Genomic DNA, 22,811 nt, shown 5'->3' with positions numbered 1-22,811 from the left:
GTATTTTTCCCCAATCTATCACTGTTCAAATAATATTCTGCCTTCCTTTTTTGTTATCCGTGTTGTACTTCATCTGCCAGGTATTTGCCCACTGACTCAACTTGTTGAAATGACACTGAAGCATTTCTGCATCCTCTCATTATTCATCCTCCCACCTCGCTTTGTGTCATTTGAAAACTTGAAGATATTACATTTATTTACCTCACCAAAATTATTAACGTATCGTATGAATAGCTGGGCTCCAAGCGCGATCCCTGTTGTACCCCACTATTCACTGTCTACCACTCTGAAAAGGACTCACTTTCTCCTGCTATTTGTTTCCAGTCTGCCAACCAGTTCTCTATCCATGTCAGTACACTACCCCTAATCCCATGCACTTTAATTTTAACTACTAATTTCTTAGATGAAATCTCAGAGAAGGCCGACTGTGTGTCCAAATAAATCACATCTACTGGTCCAGCCTTGTCAATTCTACTCGTTATTACCTTGAAAAATTCCAGTAGATTTATCAAGCATCATTTCCTTTTCATAAACCTATGCTGACTCTGTCCAATCCTGGGAGAAAGTGAGGACTGCCGATGCTGGAGATCAGAGCTGAAAAATGTGTTGCTGGAAAAGTGCAGCAGGTCAGGCAGCATCAAAGGAGCAGGAGAATCGACGTTTCGGGCATAAGCCTGAAACATTATTCTCCTGTTCCTTTGATGCTGCCTGACCTGCTGCGCTTTTCCAGCAACACAATTTTCAGCTCTGACCAATCCTGTCATCATACTTTGATTGTTCTGCCAATAAATCTTTTACAATGGACTCCAGCATTATTCCCATTATTGTTATAAGGTTAACTGGTCTATAATTCACTTGTTTTTCTCGACCCCCTTTTTTAAATAGTGGGATCACATTAGCTACCCTCTAATTCATTGGAACCGTTCCAGACTCTATAGAATCTTGAAAGATGGTGACCAAGGCAGCCACTAATTCTGGGACAACTTCCTTAAGCTTTCTTGCATGTAGATTATCAAGACCTGGGGATTTATCAGCATTTATTCCCATCAGATTCTCCAATGCTGTTTCACACCTAATACTGATTTCAAGATGCCCGTGATGGACTGGGGTGTACAAAGTTAAAAAAATCTCTCAACATCAGGTTATAGTCCAACAGGTTTAATTGGAAACACTAGCTTTCTGAGCGCTGCTCCTACATCAGGTAGTTATGGAGTATAAGACTGTAAGACACAGAATTTATAGCAAGTTCTGTGACTTACAATCTTATACTCCACAACCACCTGATGAAGGAACAGCACTCTGAAAGCTAGTGCTTCCAATTAAACCTGTTGGACTATAACCTGATGTTGCGTGATTTTTAAGTTAATACTGATTTCCTTCAGTTCTTCCATCTCATTAGACCCCTGTGTTCCGCAACATTTTTGGGAGGTTATTCATGTCCTACTTTGTGAACACAGTACCAAAGTATATATTTAATTAGCCTGCCATTTCTCTGCTCTTTATTACTTTCTCTGTTTCTGATTGTAAGGAATCTAAAGTTGTTTTCACTGGCCTTTTTCTCTTCAGTTTGTATCTTTCCTTTAAATTATTCCCCCTCTTAATTAATCCTTCCTCCCCCCTTTGAAATCTAAACTCTTCCCAGTCTTCAAGTCTGCTGCTTTTTTTGTCCAGGTTAAATGGCCATTCCTTGGATCTGATACTATCTCTAATTTCTCTTGGTAACCATGGTCAGGCCACCTCTCCCATTTTAGTTTTGACCCAGATGAGACTGAGCAATTGTTGCAGTTCCTCCAAACACTGTTCAAAAAATTACCATTGCCCATCCACCATCATTCCTTTAATGAATGTTCTCCAATTTGCTATAGCTAACTGTCACCCAATTCCTACCCAGGTTCCTTTATTTCGATTCAGGACCCTAGTCTCATAATCAAGTATGGCACTCTCCATCTTAATGATGAATCCTTTCATATTATGGTTGCTGTTTCTCCAAGGGGCCTTACACAGCTAGATTGCTGATTAATCCTTTATTATTACACCGTCTGGGATAGTCTGTTCTCTAGTTGGTTCCTCAATGTATTGATATAGAAAACTTTTACACTCCAGGAATTCCTTCTTTCTGGTATTGATTTGCCCAATCTATGTACAGATTAAAGTTGCTCACACTTACAGCTGTATCTTTATTGTTTGCATTTCTAATTTCCAGCCTGATGCCTTTCTCAGCATAACCACTACAGACTCTGTTTATAACCCTCATTGTCGTTTTCTGTCCCTTGATGTTCCACCCATACAGATTTCACTTCACCAGAACTAATATCCTTCCTCACTGTTGTAATAATTACTCTTTCACCAGCAATGCTACCCCACCTCTTTTTCCTTTTTGGCTGTCCTTCCTAAAAACTAACCAGCCCAGATATTCAGTTCCTGTCCTTTGTCACCCTACAGCCATGATTCTGTAATCCCAACTACTATATCATATCCATTTATAATTGTTTGCACAACTAATTCATCCACTTTATTGCTAATGCCCTGTGCATTAAGACACTGGACCTTAAGGCTTTTTAACATTCTTGGAGTTGTTTGCATTATTGTGCAATGTGGTCCTGTTTGATTCCTGCCCTTGTATCTCTGACTACCATTTTTTCCAATTTCCTAATCTGTCTTGTTTTTGCCCTTGTTTCCCTCCGTCTTGTTTCCCTCCGTCTTGTTTCCCTCCGTCTTGTTTCCCTCCGTCTTGTTTCTCTGGACACATTTGCATCCTCCTGCCATTTTAATTTAAACCTTCCCAACTGGAGTAGCAAAGGGCAGCACACGCGTGGAGATAAATAAAAATGGGAGAACAGAGAAACAGACTTGCAGTTCTTGTAAAAACTGCTTGGTAATGTTGGTGTAGTTCCAGAAGCTGCTTTTTATATGCATATACAGCTTTGTGGGGAGGTGGAAACTACTTGAGCAGATGTTCAGGTTATTGGAGAAGGAACAGCATTTTGCAAAGTGTTCATTTATTGGTGATGTCTACCCAACTAGCCCTTAGGTTGTTCATTAGTCTGGGACAGGTTGGGTTAGTATGCTGCTAAGTTTTGAAGCTGCAGGCAATGTTGATTTTTTTCCCCCTTAATTACAATCTTGAAATCTACTCCCTCCACCACTAATGTTCAATAGCAGCAGGGTATACTGTCTACAAGGTGCACTGCAGAAAATCACCAAACATCATTAAACAGCATCTTTGAAAACCACTTGCATCTAGAAGGACATAGGGCAGCAGATACATGGGAACACCTTCTGCATGTTTCTCTCCAAGCCGCTCACAATCCTGACTTGGAAAGCTATCACCATTCCTTCAGTGTCACTGGGTCAAAATTCCCTCCCTCTTATTCCTGCATAACTCTGACACATTAGAATTATGCAGAATCAGCTGAGAAAAATAAAATAATGCAAATACATAAATTTACAGCTGAAGCATTTCATTCAAAGTAAACAAAATGTGTATAATCAATAGTCATGGATCCAAGTAATCATTCGATATTTCTCTATGTACAGTTGTTGAACATTTTCTTAAAATATGAACTTGGAGCCTTGAACAAAAATCTGATACAAAGAAAACATGAAATGAGAGCAAATTAGAAACCAAAAAAATGCAAATTTCACGCACATGTCTTCCCCAATGCCATAAGTGCATTTGAATACCTAGAATCAAACTGTTATTTCTTTCACCTGCTTTCACCTCAGCTTCTATATGTTGTTCAGATCTGTATTGAACAGAAACAACCATAAGGTATCCAGCCAGATGGAACAATAAACTCAACCATTTAATGTGTTACAGAGAGCTAGTCATCCAAGTCACCAGTATTCTTGGTTTCATAAATGTCTTTCTGTTTGCTGGATGCCTAATCAAAATGTAGCCATACAAAATCCCTCTTCTTTTGTTCTGTTTTTGTTTTGAATTTCAGGACATGGCCCAGTTGTGCAAGATGCATCTGAAAAAATTCGAGAGTACATAGCTCACAGAAACTTGAGGGAACAACAGATTTTAAAGGTTTTTCAGGAGCATCCAGAGCAATATTTCACCCCAATGGAACTTGTTAAAAGTGTTTATAAGGTAAACTTTATTTTGGTTTATTTATGATCAAAATTCAGGATAGTGTTCTTAATTCATATTCATTTATTGACTTTCAAACGGGAACCAGTTAAGCACCTGGAGACAGGAAAATGTGCAGTTCCAATGAAAAAGCAGGAAGTGTGACTTACTGATTGACATAGTCACAATAGATCAAGTAGTATCCTGACCTGCACTGTTCTATGACTAAATGGATTGAGTTGATAACTGATATCAAATGATACTTACCAGTGTCTTGATAAGTTAGGGTTCCACTGCACTGTCCATTTGTAGACATCATTACAATCTTGGTCGAAGCAAGGTCAGAAGCTGAATACCAGAAGTTGAGGTGAAATAAGAATAGTCAACCGTGATGTCAAGGTTAACATTCAGTTGAGTGTAACACTAAAGAGCCCTAGTAAAGGTTAAATCATTGGGGATTAGAGAAAAACTAATCCCAGCACAAAAAAAAGTGATTGTTGTTGAATGCCAGTCATCTCATTCACAGGACATAATGTGTCCAACTGCCTTTAACTGCCTCATCAATGACGTTCCCTGCCACCTACTGTCAGAAAAAGTGCTGTTTACTGATATTAAATTGGAAGGATATTAAATTGACGAGGATTCAGAAGATGTGTTCAGAAGTACCAGGATGTTGCCGGGGATAGAGGGCTTGAGTTATATGGAGAGGCTGGACAGGCTGGGACCTTTTTTCATTGGAGCATAGGAGGTTGAGAGGTGACATTAAAGGTTTATAAGATCGTGAGGGGCAAAGATAAGATGAATAGCAGAAGTCGTTTCCCTAGGGTGAGAGAGTTCAAAACAAGGGGGTGTATTTTTAAGTTGGGGGGAAGGGAAAAAGACTTAAAAGGGACCTGAGGGACAACGTGCCCACACAAAGGGTGGTTCGTATGTGGAGTGACCTGCCAGTGGAAGTGGTAGGTACAGTTACAACATCTAAAAGATATTTGGACAGATAAATGAATAGGTAAGATTTGGAAGGATATGGGCAAAACACAGGCAAGTGGGGTGAGTTTAGCTTGGGAAATTTGGTTGTCATGGACAAGTTGGACTGAAGGGTCTTCTTCTATGCTGCGAGACTCTATGATTTTCGGCATAAAGCGTTTTTTAAAAATAAGTACCTATTGCAGTCAGGAATATAAAATAATAAGCAATTTAAAAGTCCTTAGTGTCCTTGAGGAGTTAGGTTTTAACCTGAGACCACAGTTGCTTAATCAGCGACTTATATTCTCAGCAAACAAAGTTTGTAGGTGTCCTTGAGTTTTCGGTGAGTGGATGTTTCTCTGACCTGCTCTTCACCAAGCATCAACCTTGATGAAGTTCAGCTATTACAAATCAATGTTTATCCCTCTATGCTTTGTCCAAAAGCAGTTGGCTGAAGTACAGCTCATTCCCATGTCTGGTTTCATTTTCTTTTCTCCAGCTGGATGATCTGCAGGCTGGTTTCACCTGCACAATGTGAAACTTACCTGGAAAAGTGTAACTCACAGGAGAAATGGATCCAAGTTTCAGTACATTGTGTAATGATATGAGTTTCATCTCAGACAGATTTTTGTTTATTATTGGCTTCAAGAGTTGGTTCAACTTGGGTCAGGTGATCACAGACCATCTTAATTCAGTATTTTAATGTTTTTTGAAACCATTTTAGTTAATGAAAAGGTCCAGGTTTTAAAATCAGCTGATGGATGTCAAATCTCATAGTCCATTTTTACCATATTGAAATGCAGTACAGTTGCTGAAACCTCCACCATAGTCCTCCTGAAGGTCCCCATTAAGCAGAACCTGAACTGGACAAGCTGGATAAATGCCCCGATTCTGGAACAGATCCGAAGCTGTGTAATCTGTGATGAGTGATTCACTTACTCAATCACTGAATTTTAACCTGACTCCTGAAAGTGTACCTAGCACCTGCAGATCAGAACTTATCAGTATTTTGGAATACTTGCCACTTGCTTAATTCCCTCTACTTGCAATGTTGCATCGCTACAGTATGTACTGATCATAGGGTAACCTGGAACAACGCACAAAGGCATCTTTGGCTATATTTTCCAAACTAGCCTAGAAGGATATGGGAAACAATATGTGCAGACCCCACCACCTCCAAGCTAATTAATTTCCTGACTTAGACTTCTATCACCTCTCTTTCGTTATTGTTGGATTGACATCCTGGAACTGCCGACTTAATTTTTGAGGCACTTTCACCAGACAGACTACAGCAGTTCAAGAAGAAAATCCACCAGTAGTACCTTTTCAAAGACAACTAAGAATGGACATAAATATTGGCCTTGCCAATTATACTCTCATCTGAAGACTAAATCTTGTTAACCTAACACAGGCAATTCGCTCTCATCCTTTTTAGATAAAACAGATTTAGTTCAATCTATAGCACTTGGACGCAGTAAGTTCTCTCCAATGTCCTGGTCAGTATTTATTCCTTAACCAATATAGTAAAAAGTATTATCTGGTTACTGCATTGCTATTTGTTGGGCATCTGGGATCAAGTTGACTACTATTGTTGCTGTATTACAACAGTTACTAGGTGCTGAACTTACTGAATGTAAAGAACATTAGGACATCCTGAGGTTGTGAAAGATGCTATATCAATGCAATTTTTAAATTCTTCCTTTGTCAACATGGAATTGGATTTAAATTGCTCAGACTAATCATTTCAAATTTGAATAATTTTCAAACCATTTTTTAAATAAACGTAATTGTGTTTTCTTAGTAGAATGCAAGATTTAATGGACGATTTCTTGTCCAATAGGATACTCCAGCACATTTACATCAAGCAGCTGAAGTTAATCTCACCCACCACCTGAAAAAGTTGGGAAAAGAAGGGAAAATAAGTAAGTGTTCTCAACATTGATGATTAAAATACTGGAAACTTGTTCTCGTTACACTAGTGTTCCCAGGTTGAGTAGTTATGAGGTCTATCTACATTTTAGAACTCAAGACAGTAACTACCAAACTAAATGATTATTGGGCAAAATCACTGATCCACTAGAAGGATATTGATGACCATTAATCCTGGGAATCAGTCTGTGTGAATGCGGATAGGTTTGACTAAATGGAAGATTATGATCCTTCCCTTGATAATCAAAGTCACAAGGAAACTGGTGCTAGAGCATGCTTGAATCCTTTTAAGGTTGAAAAGACATACAAAGCTGTTGGATAAAAGCAGGATTTAAGTGATATTTCAAATCCTCTTAGGAGTAAAATAGATGAATAATGACATGGCACATCTGGGATCAAGAGTTCTGTCAGTAAGAAGTTAAATGGTATTATTCTTTGTCAGTTTCCTCTCCGAACTGGAGCTGGCCATCTTGATAATATACACTGATACACTTCCGTACTGTAATATAGCACAAACAAGAGTAAATGGTTCACTAAGTGGCCACAGGTAGTAGCTTAGTTGTATGTATGTTCAGTGGAGGAAAAGGCTATTTGTTCCTGGCAAATCCAAAAGTTATTTAACAAAATAACAATGAAAGCAGGAACCTCTTTGTCAATGTAACCTCATTACATCACTTCACATGTGTCTGTCACATAACAAACGGAGATTTAACTTGGTTTTTAATCACTTTGCCAGGTTGTGTAATTAATGCAAACTATTATTTAACATCCTTTGGCAATTATTTGAATAAATTTCTTTTTAATGTGCCGAGCTTTGCTGTCAGCTGCCCGTAATGTTATGGCAGGACTCTACGTAGTGCATTGTGGCAGGTTTCCTCAAGGTTCAAAGATTCCACCCATGTAACCATAGGTGTTTCCAAAAGAGCACAAGAAAGAGGAACAGGAGCCTGCTCCACCATTCCTTCGCTTTTTAGCTGATTCGACATTCCTAATATCTACTTTGTTGCATTTTCTCTATCATCCTGGATTCCCCTGCTGATCACGAATCTATTTATCTTAGTCTTAAGTATACACAAAATCTCTGTTCCCGCAGCTCTATATAGTAAGGAGTTCCAAAGATACCAATCTTCTGAGAGAAGAAATTCCTCCTTATTTTAGTCTTAAATTGGCAGGAAGTGACAATTGTACATTTGAAGTGGCTCAATTAGCCTCCTGATGGATGATGATTTTGCCAGTTTTCTTACTGCTGACACAATGACACAGCAGCAGAAAAAGATCAGCTATCTACCTACCCCCCCCCCCCCCCCCCCCACCTCCCGCCTCCAAATATAAACAACAGCCCAAATCCCATAATCCTATCTTCTAACCTGTGCCTAAAAGGCACAGAAAATTCTGCTTTTCTTTGCAGTCTAATTCAGCCGCATCTAGATTACTGTGTACAGTTCTGGTCACCACATTGGATGTGGAGAGGGTACAGAGAAGGTTTATGAGGATGTTGCCTGGTATGGAAGGCACTAGCTATGAAGAGAGGTTGAGTATGTGCCTAAAAGGCACAGAAAATTCTGCTTTTTTTTGCAGTCTAATTCAGCCGCATCTAGATTACTGTGTACAGTTCTGGTCACCACATTAGATGTGGAGAGGGTACAGAGAAGGTTTATGAGGATGTTGCCCCTGGTATGGAAGGCACTAGCTATGAAGAGAGGTTGAGTAGGTTAGGATTGTTTTCATTAGAAAAAGAAGATTGAGGGGGGACCTTATTGAGGTTTACAAAATCATGAAGGGTATAGACCGAGTAGATGGCGATAAGCTTTTTCCCACGGTGAAGGATTCAATAACGAGAGGTCACGCTTTCAAGGTGAGAGCTGAAAAGTTTAAGAGGGATACACACAGCAAGTACTTTACACAGAGAGTGGTAGGTGCCTGGAACGCGTTGCCAGCAGAGGTGGTAGAGGCAGGCACAGTAAATTCATTTAAGATGAGTCTGGACAGATGCATGAGTAGGTGAAGAGCAGAGTGCTCCAGATAGTTAGGAAATTGGCGATAGGTTTAGACAGTGGATTTGGATTGGCTCAGGCTTGGAGGGCCGAAGGGCCTGTTCCTGGGCTGTACATTTTCTTTGTTCTCTTTTCTTTTTTCTTTGTTCTGTTTGTAATGCAATAAACTGTTCCATTGATTACTACATCTCCATAATGCAATAGTCCTGTCTCCATCCTCCCCTTCTGCATGCAGCAGTACAAATTGCTGACATTCATTACCACCTTAGCAAAAACCAGATCTGCAGACTAAATGATAATAATTACAATCCAGATTGTATGGATATAGCTTCTATTTTGTATCATATGTGATTTTTGAATATTAAATCTAATCAGTTTCTTTAGCAGAAGTGAGAGAAGTTGCTGTGTCAATATAACCCTTAGACCTGCGATCATCCTTACATAGGTACTTTCTGTTTTGAGACCTGGAAGAGAAAGCTGATAGCACATATCTCTTTGCATCTGTGGTGGTGAAGTTCCCATCCCAGTTAGTCTGGATGTTCATATGCTCCATCCATACTGTGCTGTAATGTAGAGAAACCATGGTATCACTGATTTGAATGGTGTACTTTCCTACCATATGTATCACATTTCCAGAGGCTACTTCAGAGTAGCTGCACATCCATTTGATTTGATTTATTACTGTCATGTATATCAAGGTACAGTGAAAAGTGTTTTGTGCGATACAGGCAGATCATACTGTACAAGTGCAGCAGCGTAACAGAATAGAGTACAGGATATAGTGTTACAGATGCTGAGAAGTTGCAGAGAGAGATCAAAATTAACATTGAAGAGGTCAATTCATAAGCCTGATAACCGCGGGAAAGAAACTGTTTTTGAATGTGTTAGTATGTGCATTCAAACTTTTATATCTTCTGTCTGATGAAAGAGAGTGGAAAAGAGTATAACCAGGGTGGGAGGGGTGTATGATTTTGTTGGTTGCTTTCCTGATTCAGCAGGAAGGAAAGGTGAAGTTAATGGATGGGAGGATGGTTTGCGTGATGGACTGGATTGTGGTCACAGCTCTGTCGTTTCTTGCGGTCTTGGGAAGACCACTTGTCAAACCACACTGTCTGGGAAGCCAGGGAGGAGATTGCAGACCCTTTGGCTTTGATCTTTGTCGTCATTGTCCAGAGGAATACTGCCACAAAAATGGAGGATAGCATATGTTCTTCCCTTGTTCAAGAAGGGGAGCAGAGACAACCCTGGTAATTATAGACCAGTGAGCCTTACGTTGGTTGTGGGTAAAGTGTTGGAAAAGGTTATAAGAGATGGGATTTATAATCATCTAGAAAGGAATAAGTTGATTAGGAGTAGTCAATACAGTTTTGTGAAGGGTAGGTCATGCCTCACTAACTTTATTGAGTTATTCGAGAAGGTTACCAAACAGGTGGATGAAGTAGATGTAGTTGATGTAGTGTATATGGATTTCAGTAAGGCATTTGATACAGTTCCCCATTGTAGGCTATTGCACACAATACGGAGGCATAGGATTGAGGGTGATTTTGTGGTTTGGATCATAAATTGGCTAGCTGAAAGAAGACAGAGAGTGGTGGTTGATGAGAAATGTTCAGCCTGGAGTTCAGTTACTAGTGGTGTACCGCAAGGATCTGTTTTGGATCCACTGCTGTGTGTCATTTTTAGAAATGATCTGGATGAGAGCATACCAGGCTGGGTTAGTAAATTTGCATATGACACTTAAGGTCAGTAGAGTTGTGGATCGTGCCGAGGAATGTTGTAGGTTACAGAGGGACACAGATAAGCTATAGAGCTGAACTGAGAGGTGACATTTGTCGTCATTGTCCAGAGGAATACTGCCACAAAAATGGAGGATAGCATATGTTCTTCCCTTGTTCAAGAAGGGGAGCAGAGACAACCCTGGTAATTATAGACCAGTGAGCCTTACGTTGGTTGTGGGTAAAGTGTTGGAAAAGGTTATAAGAGATGGGATTTATAATCATCTAGAAAGGAATAAGTTGATTAGGAGTAGTCAATATAGTTTTGTGAAGGGTAGGTCATGCCTCACTAACTTTATTGAGTTCTTCGAGAAGGTGACCAAACAGGTGGATGAAGTAGATGTTGTTGATGTAGTGTATATGGATTTCAGTAAGGCATTTGATACAGTTCCCCATTGTAGGCTATTGCATACAATACGGAGGCATAGGATTGAGGGTGATTTAGTGGTTTGGATCATAAATTGGCTAGCTGAAAGAAGACAGAGGGTGGTGGTTGATGAGAAATGTTCAGCCTGGAGTTCAGTTACCGCAAGGATCTGTTTGGATCCACTGCTGTTTGTCATTTTTATAAATGATCTAGATGAGAGCATACCAGGCTGGGTTAGTAAATTTGCGGATGACACTTAAGGTCAGTAGAGTTGTGGATCGTGCTGAGGAATGTTGTAGGTTACAGAGGGACACAGATAAGCTATAGAGCTGAGCTGAGAGGTGACAAATGGAGTTTAATGTGGAAAAGTGTGAGGTGATTCACTTCGGAAGAAGTAACAGGAATGCGGTTAATGGTAAGATTCTTGGTAATGTAGATGAACAGAGAGATCTCGTTGTCCTTGTACATAGATCCCTGAAAGTTACCACCCAGGTTGATAGGATTGTTAAGAAGGCATATGGTGTGTTAGCTTTTATTGGTGGAGGGATTGAGTTTCGGAGCCATTAAATCATGCTGCAGCTATACAAAGTTCTGGTGCGGCTGCATGTGGAGTATTGCATGCAGTTCTGGTCACTGCATTATAGGAAGGATGTGGAAGCTTTGGAAATGGTTTAGAGGTGATTTACTAGGAAGTTGTCTGATATGGAAGGAAGGTCTTAACAAGGAAAGGCTGAGGGAACTGAGGCTGCTTACATTAGAGAGAAGGAGGTTAAAAGGTGACTTAATTGAGACATAAGATAATTAGAAGGTTTGATAGGGTGGACAGTGAGCCTTTTTGCTCAGATAATGGCTAGCATGAGGGGACATAGCTTTAAATTGAGGGGTGATAAATATAGGACAGATATCAGAGGCAGTTTCTTTACTCAGAGTAGTAGGGGCGTGGAGAGGCCTGCCTACAACAGTAGTAGACTCACCAACTTTAAAGACATTTAAATAGTCATTGGATAGGCATATGGATGAAAATGGAATAGTGTAGGATAGATTGGTTCCACAGGTCGGCACAACATTGAAGTCCGAAGGTCCTGTACTCCGCTGTAATGTTCTATGATCCATTGAAATAGGATACTTTCTGTGGTGCACCTCCAAAGATTTGTAAGTCTTTACAGACATACTGAATTTCCTTAGCCTCCTGAGGAAGTAGAGGTGCTGTTGAGCTTTCTTGACAATAATGTCAGCATGGGTAGATCAGGACAGATTGTTGGTGATCGTCATTTCCAGGAACTTGGTGCTGTTAACCATCTCCACTTCAGCATTGTTGATGCAGATAGGGGCCTGCCCCTGACTCTACTTCCTGAAGTCAGTGACCAGCTCCTTTGTTTTGCTGATGTCAATGGAGAGATTATTGTCTTTACACCATGCCGCTAAGCACTCTATCTACTTCCTACACTCCATCTCGTCATTGTTTAAGATCTGACCTACAACGGTGGTGTCATCAGCAAACTTGTAAATGGAATTGGTGCAGAATTTGGTGACAGTCAAGTGTGTGTGTTGTAAGGAGTATAGTAGAGAGCTGAGTGTGCAGAGTTGAGAGTATGGTGCTGAAAAAGCACAGTAGATCGGGCAGTATCCGAGGAGCAGGAGAATCGACGTTTCGGCCAAGAGCCCTTCATCAGCAATGTCTTGTGGGGCAGCAGTGTTGAGGATTATTGTGGAGGAAGTATTGCCGCCTGTCCTTATTGCGGTCTGTTGGTCAGGAAGCTGAGAATTCACTTAGAGGGGGGAGCAGAGACCTAGGTCCCAGAGTTCAGAATTATGGTGTTGAAGGCAGAACTACAGTCAATAAGTAGGAGCTTGATATAGATATCCTTGTCATCCAGATGTTCCAGAGGTGACTAGGGCCAGGGAGATGGTGTTTGTTGTGAACCTGTTGCGACAGTAGGTGAATTACAAGCCAGCAAGACAATCTGGGAGGCTGAATTTGATGTGAGCCATGACCAACCTCTTGAAGTACTTCATAATTGTGGATGTCAGAGCCACCAGGCAGTATTCATTGAGGCACTCTGCATGATCTTCCTTTGGCACTGGGATAATGGTCTTCTTAAAGCAAGCGGGGACTCTAGGCTATAATAAGGAAAGGTTGAAGATGTCTATGAATACTCACACCAGGTCCACGCAGCATCTGAGCGTGTTCTGGACCTGTCGCTTTCCGAGGGTTCACCCTTAAGAAGGTCGGCCTAATATCTGTGGTGGTGACTGAGGGTAAAGGTGCACTCTAGGCTGATGGGACAAGTGGCATCGTTTCACTGCCCTTCTGTTCCAGGTGAGTGTGGAATGTGTTGAACTCACTGGGTAGGGATGTGCTGTTGTCCACGGTTCTGTTCAACTTCGTTTTGTAGCCTGTTATGCTGTGTAAGCCTTACCTCACATGATGGGTGTCCATGTGGGTTAGTCTGCATCTCAAGCTTAGTTTGCTATTACCTCTCTGCATCCCTGATGGCGCTGCGAAGGTCGTATGGATTTCCTGTGTAGGTCAGGGTCGCTGCAGCCCTGGACTTCAGTAGGGGGTGGATCTCCCAGTTCATCGGTGGTTTTCAGTTGGAAACATTCACATCCTTCTTTTAATAATAGCATCTGTGAGCTGGTGTGATGTGTATTTACTTCCCAGCCAATTTCTTTCTCCTCATGTTTCAGTCCCAGTTCCATCTGATCACTTGTGGCTTTCTTTTGGGGATAAAATTCAGAAGTCTGAAGTGCAAAAAGACTTGGAAGTTCTAGTCCAGGATTCTCTCAAGGTAAACTTTCAGGTTGTGTCAGTAGTCAGGAAGGCAAGTGCAACAATGGTACTTTATTTCGAGAGGACTTGAATATAAACACAGAGATGTACTCCTGAGGCTCTATAAGGCTCTGGTCAGACCACATTTGGAGTATTGTACACAGTTTTGGGCCCCATATCTCAGGAAAGATGTACTGACCCTGGAGCATGTTCGAGGAGGTTCACGAAAATGGTCCCAGGAATTAACAGCTTAATGTATGAGGAATGTTTGAGGACTCTGAGTCTACATTCGATGTTTAGAAGGATGAGGGGGGGTCCAGTTGAAACTTACAGAATACTGAATGGCCTGGACAGGCTGGATATTGGGGAGATATTTCCAATGGTTACGAAGGACTCTGATCCGAGGCCACAGCATTAGAGTAAAGGGAAGACCGTTTAGAACGGAGATGAGGAGAAACTTCAGCCAGAAAGTAGTGAATTTATGGAATTCACTGTTACAGGAGGCTGTGGAGGCCAGGCCATTGAGTATATTTAAGACTGAGATAGATAGGTTCTTGATTGTCAAAGGGACCAAGGGTTACGGGGAGAAAGTGGGAGATTGGGGTTGAGAAACCTATCAGCCATGCTTGAATGGCTGGGTAGAACTGATGGGCTGAATGGCCTAATTTCTGCTCCTATGTCTTATAGTCTTTTGAATGAGTGTTGCATGGTTTGGTTTGCAAGCAGCTAAAGTGGTATGGTATCTTGAAAGATGAAGCAGAATCCTATGACAGCCTATAGGATTCCTGATGAAGGGCTTATGCCAAAACGTCAATTCTCCTGCTCCTCGGATGCTGCCTGACCTGCTGTGCTTTTACAGCACCACACTCGACTATAGGTAATAGATGTCATAATAGTTCACCACAAATCCGAGGACTTCCCCTTGTACATTTAGAGCATGTCCAGCACTAGTGGCTGCTCTTGTTACTCCAGGTTGTCTTGTCCATGAAAAGGAAAGTTTAAATTACAATTTGAATACTGTGAAAACATGCAAAATAAATAGAGCCAACATTTCCTCAGGAGGAGCTAAGTCCCAGCATTTAGACTATGAGGGTCCTAAGAATTCATGACAAAGCAGCAGGAGTGCAGTGACACGTTTCTTTGATGCCTTCTCTAAATAGATGGCTCGCTGTGCTCTCTATGGCTCTCTCTGAATGCAAGGATTGGAGATCTGCAGCCTCACGGGTGACTGCTTCTGAGGCTGCAAGGAGAAATAGGAGAGTCTTCACAAGGGAAGGAAAGAAAAGATAAACATGCATTTATGTCGTTTTTTTCACAACGGCTGGGTATTTCAGAGTACTTTACAGGCAGTGGAGTACTTTTTGAAGTGCAATCACTTCTGTAATGTAGGAAAAGTGGCAGCTAATTTACATTCAGCAGACTCCTACAAATGTCAGTCTGTTCTTTTGTAATGTTGCTTGATAGGTAAATGTTGGTCAGGATACCAGAAATAACTCCAATAGAACAAAAACCTGCAGATGCTGGAAATCCAAAACAAAAATTGCTGGAGCAACGCAACAAGTCTGGCAGCATCTATAGGTACAGAGCAGAGTTAGTGCTTAACAAAACAACAACAAAGAATTGTTTTGGAAATCCAAAACAAAAACACCGGGCAATGTGGTGTCTCAATGGCTAGTACTGCTACCTCACACACTAGGGACCCGGGTTCGATTCCACCCTTGGGCGACTGTCTGTGTGGAGTTTGCACATTCTCCCTATGTCTGTGGGTTTCCTCCGGGTGTTCAGATTTCCTCCCACAGTCCAGAATGTGCAGGTTAGGTGGATTGACCATGAGAAATGCAGGATTACAGGGATAGGGTGGGGGGGGTGTGGGTAGGTTGCTCGTCAGAGTCAGTGTGAACTCGAAGGGCTAAATGGCCTGCATCCACATAATAAGGATTTTATGATGATTCTATGAATTGCTGCAGAAATGCAGCAGGTCTGGCAACATCTTTGAAGAGAATCAGAGTTAAAGCTTTGGGCCCATTCTGAAGAAGGGTCACTGGATCCAAAACGTAAACTCTGCTTTCTCTCCACAAATATTGCCAGAACTACAGAGTTTTTCCAGCAATTTCAGAACCATAAATAACTCCCCTGCATTTATTTAAAAGTCAGAGTATTTCTTTTCCCTGTTGGGACCAAACAGTACAATAACTTGCACATTTAGGACTTTGATTACTTTCTTTGGGATCATGCTTTATATTATTTGTTGTGATGATGAAAATAGCTGAGTAGTGAGCCCTATAGTAGAAGCTAAGATGATGCCATGTTTGATCTCTGATCTGTGCTAGATTGACTGATCGTGAGCTCAGTCAACAGTGATAGCTCTACAGTTTACCATCGTCAATTTGAGGAGGAGACATTTGGTGAGTGTTCCCAGTGAGTGTGCAAAGCTGTCACATGGAACCTGCACCACCTAATAAACCTGTTACATGGGAATATCACTTGGACAAAGTTACTAAAAAAAAACTTCCCTCAAGTCTTCATTGCAAGGCATCAATGATTTGGCACTGGAGCAAACACTAGCAGAGAAGGTTTTCAATAAATAGTTTAGAAATGGTACATTCTTTGCTTTGTTCGAGTGATAATTTCAGTGATTATCTTCAAGAAATGATTTAGGGAAGCAATATTTTGTTACTGAATTATGGACAATATTTAAGTCTGCACAGTTCAGCATAGATTCAGTGCAGTAATTTTCAGTGTTGTAAACAAAATTAATCAAATCATTTTGTCTTACAGCCCAAGCTGATACAACTCATAAATGGAAAAGCAATTTGTAATGCTTCTCCACCCACTTAAATGGATAAAATGGATTTTTGTATCATTTTCAAATAAGGTTACATGGATTTTTAAAGATTTAATTTTGCCTTAAATGCTATATTTGGGTTTTAAAACAAATGCTGGAAATGCTTTCTGTTGAGGGAAAACAGAGGCACGTTTCAGGTCAGTGATCTTTTGTTAAAACTGTATTCTATTTTGTTGGGTTTAATGTCAGAGAATAAAGTATGCTGCATAATGCATTGGAGGAGAATTTCCAAAGCAGTTTACCCCAAAGAATTGAGTAAATGACTGAGTTATTTTGTCAAAATTTTCACAAATATAGCGGGGGAATTCTATCAGAAGTTCTATAATACTTATTCAGAGTAGTGTTGTAATTTTGTAGTTTGTTACATGACAGATTACAAGTTATTATATCCATTGAGCATAATTCTCATAAGTCTTCAAACTAACCACTATGTAATTAAATCCTTTGTACACTGCATTCCACATTAAATCTGTAAGTACCACATTAAACCTTCAAGTAATCAGTAAAACAAGCTGTGATTTTTTTTTCCTTAATGGCTGAATTAAGCAATTTGTAGTATTGACTTAGTGAAATATTAAACTCCCCAACAAAAACAGTTGGCTTTTAAAAGATTGAAATTTCAACCAGTCATAGCACTGAGCTTGTTTTGAAAGTAACACTTTTATTTTTGACCTTGCTGAACATATATATGTATAAATTGCAATCAGTTTGTATTTACTCAGCACTGTTAAAATATCTCTGTTAAAATTGTCTCTTTGCTCAATTGCTGCATTTAAAAGTGATTGCTACTAAAACAAGGTTAAATATATTTATCACAATGATCAGAGGGATGTTGGATTGTTAGATGGGTGAATAAAAAGCTCAGCGCAATAAAACATGGAGACAAGGTAAAAACAAGTTATAAATGTGGAAGACCATGTAGAAGGGTGTAGGTTTGCTCGCTGAGCTGTAGGTTTGATATCCAGACGTTTCATTACCTGGCTAGGTAACATCATCAGTGGCGACCTCCAAGTGAAGCCGTCACTTGGAGGTCACCACTGATGATGTTACCTAGCCAGGTAATGAAACATCTGGATATCAAACCTACAGCTCAGTGAGCAAACCTACACCCTAAACCTCAACCTGAGCTAAGACCTTCACAAACCTTGCGAAAACCTATGGGCGCAATACGCTACAACTGGCCCGAAGATGGGAAAGGAATGCCATCCAAGGCTTCACTTGGAGGTCGCCACTCATGATGTTACCTAGCCAGGTAATGAAACGTCTGGATATCAAACCTACAGCTCAGCGAGCAAACCTACACCCTAAACCTCAACCTGAGCTACAAAACCTTCATAAACCTTGCGAAAACCATGTAGAAGAATGTTAGAGAAACAGAAAAGAAAACAGTAAGAAATGCAAGGAAGAATCAAGATGAACATATAAAGAAAACATTCTTTGAAACAGGTGAAGAAATTGAGGTCTGGTCTCCTTCGCCAACTGTATGTATTGCTTGTACTGGAACTGTACTGCTGCTTTATTATAAACAGTATCACCTTTAGCCTACTATGAGATCATTACACTTGACGTTACTTTTGTCTACAGCTGTCTGTTTTATTGTTCATATAGCTATCTGATCTGGTTAACAGAATTGAACCTCCATATTTACACAATTTTTCAATTGTATGGCCATATCTGCAAAGATTTCTTCAACCCATTTACTTTATTGAGATATCATTCATATGTAATTACTTATTTTATGAAATGTATGATTGAATGTACACTAAGATATTTTATGAGTCCATTTGGAACTGAAACTGTTCATTTCCAGTGATAGTTAATGAAATTGCTTCAAATCCTAATTATGGCTTATGCCATAACGTAATATTTCTGGGGTAAAGGGTTAAATATATTTATAATATATAGCCAACTTACATTAGTAGTGCCCCAGGAGATTACAGACAATTAAACTCTAGAGAGAGAAGATTCTATGTTCTGTGCTAGATTTAATGATATAAGTAGTTAGAAGTATATTAAAAACATAATATGAACAACAGCCGCGATTAAACATTCCCCCTAGATCTTGCTAACAACCTAGTTTCTTCCAACCTCCACTTATATAAGAACAAAAGACTAAGCTGTTTCCACCATAACAGAGAAGGTTGGGTGACTGGGATACCTGGCTTGGTCCTGTGTTGTTGGTCACTGGGATACCTGGCTTGGTCCTGTGCTGTTAGGTCACTGGGATACCTGGCTTGGTCCTGTGTTGTTGGGTCACTGGGATACCTGGCTTGGTCCTGTGCTGTTAGGTCACTGGGATACCTGGCTTGGTCCTGTGTTGTTGGTCACTGGGATACCTGGCTTGGTCCTGTGTTGTTGGGTCACTGGGATACCTGGCTTAGTCCTGTGTTGTTGGGTCACTGGGATACCTGGCTTAGTCCTGTGCTGTTCGGTCACTGGGCTGTCTGGTTTGGTCCCATGCTGTTGGGTCACTGGGATACCTGGCTTGGTCCTGTGTTGTTGGGTCACTGGGATACCTGGCTTGGTCCTGTGCTGTTCGGTCACAGGGATGTCTGGTTTGGTTCCGTGCTGTTGGGTCACTGGAATACCTGTTTTGGTCCCGTGCTGTGTACAGGTTCCTGTGTACTAATGGTCACATTGCTGGGAAACCTGTAGATTTACTGTCAAGGACTAGGTTTTCAAGAATAGACCCAAATTACCTGGTGTTTTCCCAATTCCAGACACCGACCAATCATCATGCATATGTTTATGGTTGGTGGGCTGCACTCCCCAGAAAAGAGAAATACATTTGGTTGGTGGCTAGAAGGTAGGGTCGATGAGATGAGTGGAAGCATGGGGCTGGGAGGAAAGTCGGGTGATGGGAAGGGAGGTCATTTGAAATTGGAGAACTCAATGTTGAGACCTTCGGGCTGTAGGCTGCCCAGTGGAAGATGAGGTGTTGTTCGTCCAATTTGCAATCTGATTTGAGGTGTTGTTTTGGGAATGTGGGTTCAAATCATGCCATGGTAGAATTTGAATTCAATAAACATCTGGAACTAAGAGCCTAATGATGACCATAAGTACATTGTCAATTGTCAGGAAAACCCCATCTGGTTCAGTAATGTCCTTGAAGGAAGGAAATCGGTCATCCTTATCTGGTCTGGCCTACATCTGACTCCAGACTCTCAGCAATGTGGTTGACTCTGAGCAGTTAGGGATGGGCAATAAATGCTGGCCCATCCAAAGACACTCACATCCCTGAGTAAGTTTTTAAAAAGTCCCCAACAGAGTCTATGGAATTTTACTGAAAACCAGTAGACCGCCTAGTCTCAGAAATAGAGACAGGGAGGTTGAGGGAAGGAATGGAAAAATTGGAGGTTAACAAAGTGAGAGAGAGGTGGAAATTAATCACAAATTTTCCAATTCTGGGCAAGAGCAGGAAGCTTCAGTAATACAGCCGGTCAACATATCATTTGTCTCTGAGTGTGGAGCTGGCTATCCATTAGACACAATGTCTGCTGTAGTTATTTTAGGAATCATTTGCAGTCATAATTCTGAAAACCTTCAGCTTTGTTTGCTCAACTGTAAGCCTATACAAAGCAACAGATGAATTAAATATGGCAACATTACAGCCAAATATGACTCTAAACTAATATTTCCAAACTAATATATCAGCAGAAGGTCTAAGACCAAATACAGCAATCTAGGTTTGTTCAATACTCTGCGTCAGTTGTATGACACTTTGATCTTTTACTATAAATTCTGTGTCTTATGATCCAGCCCCAGTAGCTACCTGATGAAGGAGCAGCGCTCCAAAAGCCTGTGCTTACAAATAAACCTGTTGGACTATAACCTAGTGTTGTGAATTTTAACCAAATACAGCACTCAGCTAAGATGAACTGACTAGTTACAGACAGAAAACTGAACGTGACCTAATTATAGGTGACTTTTTAACCACACCAGATGTTACATCTCCCTACTGAATCTTGAGACAATAATTGTCATGTTCTAAAATGGGTCACAGTGGGCACTCCAGAAGGTGACTCAACATCACCTTCTCATAGACAATGAGGGAAGGGTAATCAATGCTGGCCTAATCCCACAGGTGAAGAAAATTTATAGGTTAACTATCTGGATCCACACTGTCCATGTTTCCTTACCTTTGCCAGTGATTAGCAAGAACACAAAATATTTGCTGCCTTCGCAAAAATCGTTCCCATTCTAAAATGTGTGGTCTTACTGGTGAAATTATCCCCTTTCCTTTCTAAGCAATCTGGTGTTATCTTTTATGGTGTAGAGAGTGGAGTTATACTTGGTCAGTGAGCTCAGTTACTGATCCAGTGCTCACCAGTAGGTTGTTGATCCGAGTAGGTGAGGAAATCACTAGTTCCTCCAGTAAACCAATTCAGAAACTTTATCGGCAGATGGACTGTCACTTTTGGGATGGGATGTTATGAAATTTTGCAGGAAGGAGATTCATGCCTCTTCTAATTCCTGAGGAATCTTGTTTGAACAAAGGTGACTTATAGAGTTAAACAGATCAGAAACAACTCATCCATGCCAACCAGATATCCCAACCTAATCTAGTCCTATTTGCCAGCACTTGGCCCTTATCCCTCTAAACCATTCCTATTCACTTACCCATCCAGATGCCTTTTCAATGTTATAATTGTACCAACCTCCACCACTTCCTCTGACAGCTCATTCCATACACACACCACCCTCTGCGTGAAAAAGTTGCCCCTCAAGTCCCTTTTTTATCTTTCCCCTCTCAACTTAAATCTATGCCGTATAGTTCTGGACCCCACCCCAGAGACTTTGTCTGTTTATCCTGTCCATGCCCCTCATAATTTTATAAACCTCTATAAGGTCACCCCTCAGCTTCCAATGCTCCATGGAAAACAGCCCTAGCCTATTCAGCCTCTCCTGTAGCTCAAATCCTCCAACCCTGGCAACATCCTTGTAAATCTTTTCTGAATCCTTTCAAGTTTCACAACATCCTTCTGATAGGGAGGAGACCAGAATTGCACATAACATTCCAAAAGTGACTTATCCAACGTCCTGTACGGCCGCAATATGACCTCCCTACTCCTATACTCAATGCTTTGACAAGCCTTCTTCACTATACTAACCACCTGCAACTCTACTTTCAAGGAGCTATGAACCTGCACTCCAAGGTCTCTCTTGTTCAGCAACACTTCCTAGGACTTGTTTGGCAGCATCCAGCAACGATCCTTTTAAGGATCACTGTTTAGGATACTCAATACATGGTGCCAGTGGAATTGAGCATGCAAGTCTGTGGCTAACAGCTTTTCCTGCTGAACAACAGTTGTCAAATTCTCAAGTAAAATCTGATAAGTGCATCGATAACTGACGTAAAGGAAACCACTTAAAGATACCAGTTTGTAATTGATGTCATCTTGGGGGCAGTATATCTTCTTGCTTATTTCCGGTAGAATCTTTGCACACGTTCAAAATTAATGCCGCATTTCTCTTGTATTTTTCCTGCTTGTGCTAAAGTTTAAGTAACCATAATATTATGTCAATATTTCTGCAGTGGAAAGTAAAGTGTTGTAGTTCTGAGTAAGTACTTTTCAAAATTCTGATCCCCCAATGAGTCCACTGTAGAAAATAATTAATCAAATGCTGTTCTCCTGCAGCTTCTCTTCTAAAGAAGGAAAATAATTCTGGGTAGAAGCTGTCTACTAGTGAATTGATAATGAGCACCAAAAACTAATTTTAGGTAGATTTATATAGCAATTATAACATAGCACCAAGCCATTTGGCTCAACCTACCTATGTTGTTGGTGGTTCTCCATACAGTAATCATGACTGTTCAGTTCTCATATCCCTTTTTTCCTTAACACTCTATTTAATCATCAATGTGGATGTTGTACCTAAGCACTATGTTGTCCACCTTCATACCCCGTCTAAAAATGTTTCTCCTGTTTTCTACACTATACCTCTTACAGTTAACTTTGGATATGACTGGAAATAAATTGTTTCTATTTATTTTGCCTAATTCATTCTTAACTTTAAATACATTAACCAAATCATCCAATGTTCAATGCAAAATCAGACCAATTTTTAAACGTCTTTTTATTTATATTT

General features: G+C 40.6%; 2 protein-coding genes across 2 annotated transcripts in view; both read left to right on the top strand.

Moving 5' to 3' along the window:
• The window catches only part of lactb2 (lactamase, beta 2), a 40,274-nt gene extending 23,045 nt beyond the window's left edge, over window positions 1-17,229 (top strand). Inside the window, exons 5-7 of the mRNA XM_043689203.1 lie at window positions 3,948-4,096; window positions 6,879-6,960; window positions 16,655-17,229. Coding sequence (XP_043545138.1) covers window positions 3,948-4,096; window positions 6,879-6,960; window positions 16,655-16,695 — 272 coding nt within the window. The 3' untranslated portion in view covers window positions 16,696-17,229. The remainder of the gene's footprint in view (window positions 1-3,947; window positions 4,097-6,878; window positions 6,961-16,654) is intronic.
• Window positions 1-22,811, top strand: part of kcnb2b (potassium voltage-gated channel subfamily B member 2b) — an 891,048-nt gene that overhangs the window by 454,018 nt on the left and 414,219 nt on the right. The window lies entirely within an intron of this gene.

Source organism: Chiloscyllium plagiosum, chromosome 4, assembly GCF_004010195.1.
Source record: "Chiloscyllium plagiosum isolate BGI_BamShark_2017 chromosome 4, ASM401019v2, whole genome shotgun sequence".
Classification (NCBI taxonomy): Eukaryota; Metazoa; Chordata; class Chondrichthyes; order Orectolobiformes; family Hemiscylliidae; genus Chiloscyllium; species Chiloscyllium plagiosum.
This window is presented reverse-complemented; position numbering and strand designations above follow the sequence as displayed.